The 5736-nt window shown below is 36.9% G+C and overlaps 1 protein-coding gene across 1 annotated transcript; it reads right to left on the reverse strand.

Moving 5' to 3' along the window:
* Positions 1 to 561: 561 nt before the first annotated feature.
* LOC149838854 (nucleotide-sugar uncharacterized transporter 2-like) lies at positions 562 to 2924 on the reverse strand. Its single transcript, XM_090006842.1, has 6 exons — positions 2858 to 2924; positions 1918 to 2069; positions 1568 to 1776; positions 1345 to 1438; positions 893 to 1059; positions 562 to 736 (listed from the first exon to the last, which is right to left on the reverse strand). The coding sequence occupies exons 2-6, from the start codon at positions 2038 to 2040 to the stop codon at positions 562 to 564; spliced, it is 768 nt and encodes a 255-aa protein (XP_089862968.1). The 5' UTR covers positions 2041 to 2069; positions 2858 to 2924.
* Positions 2925 to 5736: the final 2812 nt, after the last annotated feature.

The raw sequence follows: 5736 nt of genomic DNA on the forward strand, positions 1-5736 counted from the left end.
ATTAACAACGGGCTTATAGAATCAAATAACTCACACCATAGCAGTAAGATTTAAAACTTCCATTGTCAATTGCTGTACACTAGTTGAAAAATCGTAGGGAGGGGAGAACTCAAGGGTGAATTATTACCCTCAGTTATGAATAGACAACTATAAAAAGAATAGGTTAGTTAATGCAGTGCCTTTGAAGTCTTCTTTATCTTCTCAAACAGACTCCACTGTGATATTTACATCTTTGGAGTTGATGATTGCTTCTTCCTTTGTTCTGGGCTTCGGAGGGAGAGGGGCAGACTTTGGAGGTTGCTTATTCTCTGACTCAGCCTGTCTCAAGCTAAGGGAGGTGTAGACAGACATTGCACACAAAGCTACAGCTGCCCCACATGTGCTAACTAGTCCTGGATTAGTGTGGAAATACATAGAACCTCCCAGTAGAATCACGCATGTCTTGAACTGTCCTAGAATAACATGACTAGTAGCAGAAGTTGCCCTGGAGATGACAAATACAGGCTAATGTCTTTGAAACCAAAATCTGAAAATTGATAGGAAAATAAATTGATCAAATTCTCACCCAAGTGCCAATGCCCCCGACAACTGGAGTAGAAAACCAAGAGCTGCTGAAATAAGTATAGCAATGGTGTTGTGTAAATTCCAATCGAATAATAATACACCGGGAGGATCTAACCATGGCATCAAAGCAGCTAAAAAGAGAAGGGTCACGGGAGTGGTCTTCCACATCAAGCTGCTTAAGAAAAGGTCATACAGAAGACAATTAGAGGATCATGTGATGGAAAGAAAGGGTTCACAGATTCTAATACAAGGTTGAAGACATGAAAACAGTCATCTGTTTAAGAACACACACACACACACACACACACACACACACACACACACTTACGCAAGTGCTGTCCAATTCTCCTTCTGTTGCAAATTTGACCATAGAATTTTGTTGATAGCACTAGGAATTATCCATGTTAACGCCACAACAGCACCAAAATAGTTAAATTGCAAATCTGTAACTGTTGCCACAGCAACACCTAAGGATACCACAGTTAATGCCAACACCTGTACAATCATATAGAGTAGTACTAGTCATCTCCACAGAGTCCACAATTGTGTAGTTAACAGTATGGGAAAAAAGACTTCTCGTGCTTCATGAAGGAAAGACAGTAATCTATGTGTCACAATAGAACCAAATTCTCTTTTAACATTTCCTGAATGAATGGTCATAATTGATCTAAATTCTAAACAAAGTGATTCCCAAAATGAACTTTTTTCTTAGGATATCAAGAAGAAACATTCCATTGAGAGGTAATTGAATATTGTTTATTCAATTACCAACAAGCATACCTTATTCAAAGTAACCGTCTTCCCGAACAATATGAATTCTGCTAGAACTATGGTTGGTGTGACGGTAATTTTGGCCATCTGATAAAACCCAACACTGCATTTGAAAAATAAGAAAAGATCGTAAAGGCTTCGTCAGTCTACTCAATCAATTAATCCCATTGAGAGACTGCATTAATCATGAAGTCCTACAGCTTATGACTTGCAAAAACAGACAGAGCCTCACCTGTTGTATTTTAAGCTGACATTAGCGAGACCATTAGAAAGAGCCATCACTGCACCCAGAGAAAACAAGGAAGAGAACGGAGTCGATTTTGATGGAGGAGAGACAGGCAGCAACGACGTTACTCTAAAGAGAGCGAGTAATAACCAGGCCACTAAATAATGAATAAATGTGAGGAAAATCGGGAAGTTAAATCCGACTTCCCCCAAGACCTGAATCGACATCAAAACTCAGTTCCACGATCAAACCGGAAAAAGAAAATCCATTTTAAAGAATCAAACAGACAAACCAAATAGCTGATATCAGTCCAACATCTGAACTCTTTGTTATTCAACAGATGAACACAGACCCACCAATTTATTCGCCATGATGATACTAATTCCCACCAAAAAATTAAATGTCATGGCCACAAAAGGACTACAGAATCGTTGCTGCTGACGCCTAGCTCCTTCTGAAGTTCGAAGTTCATTAAACATAGACGCCCGAATCTCCTCCAATGCACGCCCTAATCAATGATTAAATATCAAAATCCCAATCATATACACAAACCTGTGAACCAAGTACTACTGACACCCTTTCTATGGCATCAATAAAATCGAATTAGTCATCAAAAAAATTCTAAATATATGCAACGACATTACGTTTTTGCCTTCAAAATCTCAAATAACAAATTCCATCTGAGGGACATTGTGAGGTGCGGGTTCAGTGAGCAATGAATCAATGCAGTTCTTCACAATTGCAAATGAGAATTACATAAGAACTCTCTTCAAAGATCCTCTAACCCTTCAGTATGCAATTTTTCCCCATTTTTTATGAAAGGGTTTTGGGCATAATCACGCAACATTTACTCATTCACCCGTATAAACAAGAAAATGCATGAGATTCTACAATACCAACAAACGGGTTTCACCTCAAGAAGGCATATGCATACTCATTCACAGAATCACAGGTAAATAATTGAATGGCATTCGCTAGAAACATATTTTCTCTTGAGATATCCAATACCAACAATCAGATTTTTTTCTCACAAATACCTCATATGCTTCACTTCTTCACAGGTAAAAACATATTCATGAAACTATCCAGGTTTCGTTTAATTGAGAAGGGGAAAATGCGGAATACCAACCAAAACAAATAGAAAACACGCGCAGAAAAACTCGGGAAACAATGGGAAAATGTGGAATACCAACCAAACCAAATACCGAAACACAAACAAAAAGCACGAGGAAAAAAACAATGCCAAAGAAAATAAACACCACAGAACGCTCAGGCACCGAGAAATCGCAGCCATACCGGTCTCTCCGGCATCGCTATCTTTTCTTTTGAGGAACTTCCGTGCTTCGGTGCCAAACAGAGAAGTCATGACGTTCTTGATGTTGAATCCCGCCATCTACACAAATGCGCCAACCATGCACGAGGAAGAAGACCCGTATGAGGAAAAACAGAAAGGTGGGTACCTTCAAAACGAGGCAGAGAGATGGAGAGATTATGAAACTCCTAGCCGGAATAGGCCACCGGAGTCTTACATAAGAGATATATATATTGTTTCTAGGCTCCACAACAGATAGGCACATATGGTTATACGATGGTATCGTTGAAAGATTTAGGGGAAAAGGGAGGGAGAAATCCAATTTGGATATTTGCTTTTCTAATGTGTTGCTCGGTATGCAGCAGAACTCAGGGAGCCGGTGCTGCTATATATCTAACTAAACAGGAACAAATATCGGCGATTTTAGAGCAATATTTTCAAAACCTGCTATAATTCCGAAAAGTTCGTGATATGTTCAACCTATTTTGGAAATACCATGACTTTATTGCTATATTATTGCATCATTAACGATATTAATATGTTCATATATTTTTGTTTTCAATGTCTTTTCAGTCAATTTTATATATTTAAATTTTTTAAATATACCACTGTTTTCCTGAGAATTTTTTTTTGAAAGATCATGAGATTAACCCTTGGCCGAGAAAATCCTGAAATTGAGATCTGTGATTATGAGGCAAGTTAATGAAGTCTTATTCTTTCATCGCTCTACATTTTTTTCTTTTTTTTATTATTGCATATCCAATTTTTTTCCTTTTTTTTCATACAAAATAAAAAACACTTTTACTAATGAATGTTGTAAATAGGCCAAATGGAGGGAACTTGAACTTTGAAGAAAGACAACCAAGAGAAATAGTATTTGCATGTGGGGCCATTTGCTTATTGCTAGGTCTGTGGAAACAGGCTCACTATAAGACTACTGCTGATAGTAGTTTCTTTAATGTTCACAAGGTAAATGTTAATTGTGATCTATAGAGGGGCTAAGAAGTTTCCGTGTAACACAAAGAAAAGTTTTTTGATTATTGCTTATATAAAAGTATAAAGAGGGGAATATATTCAGCTTGTAGCCTTTCAACTAAGTTCTCTATGCATAAAAGATCATGAAATTTTAAAGGACTAAAGGTAATCAGTTGAAAAAAATTCCCACCGTGGCATATGTTCTTGTTGGTTCTTTTTTCGACAGAGAAAACTGGGGTTAGGCAGACCCCTACCAGTTATACAACCATACCATTTGGGGTTCGAACTTGCAATGTCCCAACACAAGGTGACATGCACTAACTGCTCCTGCCAGACAAGCAGAGCCCCCCGCCCCCCCTTGGTGTTCTTGTTGGTTCTTAAGAAGAGAAAATGCTTGGTTTTTATTGGAGAATTTTCGTGATAAAGTAGCAAAAAGTATTTTTGCAATTATTGAGAGAGAGAGAGAGAGAGGCTTCACAAGAAAACATACATCATTAGTAAAGGGTGGTTTCCTGTGAACATCCACAACAAACAATAATAATTGTGCTTTTCTTTTGAACGAGTGTAAATCATTAAAACTTTGCTTCAATTGTAGGTCGAGCATAGGATGTCGCTTGTTCAGCAAAATGGTAGCGCTGCTATTCAACACTACAACAAATTGAGGCTATAGCGGCAGTAAAAAAATGAGCTATAACCTCGTGTAAATTGCCAATGAAGGAAACAACGTCTGTTCACCGATGGCACCGTAACAGTGGCATTTCTTCGATCTATAGCGGCAATTATAAGATGGCCAAGAGCCTAAGTTCACATAGAAACACAGGGGGAGTGATTGGTTCCTCCTACTTGGGTAGAAGCAATGTTGTCAGTATTGGCATCGGCCCTGAATTGTTGGACTGCCGATACCGATACTCAGCTGATTCGTTCTGTATTAGCCCAAAAATAATACAAAATTATTACATGTCAATCATTCTCGTGACATATGTTAAAACTATTAAAATAATTCTAAAAAATATTTTTTTGGTATTTTTTTTACATTTATTAAAAATTAGCCGTATCGGCCCTGCAGCGTATCGAAATTCGGCTGATAGGCACCAATACTGATAACATTGGGTAGGAGGGAGTGAACGGTTTTGATGTTCCTTTTCTTTTTTTGTTTTTTTTTAATCTAACTTGGTTGATGTAATCTACATGTTTTTTTTGTTAGGAATCAGCTTTTGGATCATCTGAATACATGTGAGCAAATTTTTATATAAGGTTTCAAATCTTCAATCTAAATTTTTCTTAAATTTTAAATTTCATAAAATAATAATTTTTTCAGAAAAAGTGATTCAAAATTAATTTCTACCAAATAAAATATGCTATACACATCTAGGGCTGGTAAACGAACTGAGCAGCTTGTGTTTCAGCTCGTCAAGAACTTGTTCATGACCAGTTTATAATATAGCTGGCAAGCTGAGCCATGAGCAGCTAGTTTAACTTAAAAATGAGTTGAGCCCGAATACAGGGTGTTCGGCTCGGCTTGGCTTGGCTCGGGAGAGCTCGTATAAATAAAAAATATGTATATTATATAATATATATATTTTAAGTGTAATATATAAAAATAAAAATGCATAAAATATATATAAAAAGAGAATGATGAGTGAATATATATATATATATATATATATATATATATATAATATGAACTATGTGTAATATATGACAAACAAATATATTTTAGGTGTAATATATAAAAATATATATGTTTCATGTATAAATAACATGGAACGTTTTTACATGAGCCAGCACATGTTCGGCTCATCTCATTTAAGAACGAGCCAAGCTCAAGCTCAGATTGGCTAAACACGAACACGAGCCAAGCCACGAGCTCAGTCCACTGGTAAACGAG

The sequence above is a fragment of the Nuphar pumila genome, chromosome 5 (genome assembly GCF_984573655.1).
Source record: "Nuphar pumila chromosome 5, dmNupPumi1.hap1.1, whole genome shotgun sequence".
Classification (NCBI taxonomy): domain Eukaryota; kingdom Viridiplantae; phylum Streptophyta; class Magnoliopsida; order Nymphaeales; family Nymphaeaceae; genus Nuphar; species Nuphar pumila.

What these genes read in the sequence shown, in the direction of transcription:
- LOC149838854 (XM_090006842.1), bottom strand. Translation starts at nt 2,040, where the DNA reads ATGTTTAATGAACTTCGAACTTCAGAAGGAGCTAGGCGTCAGCAGCAA. An exon ending in GTCAGCTTAAAATACAACAG is followed by an intron (nt 1,439 to 1,567) that starts GTGAGGCTCTGT and finishes TTTCAAATGCAG; the next exon opens with TGTTGGGTTTTATCAGATGG. An exon ending in GAGAATTGGACAGCACTTGC is followed by an intron (nt 737 to 892) that starts GTAAGTGTGTGT and finishes TTTCTTAAGCAG; the next exon opens with CTTGATGTGGAAGACCACTC.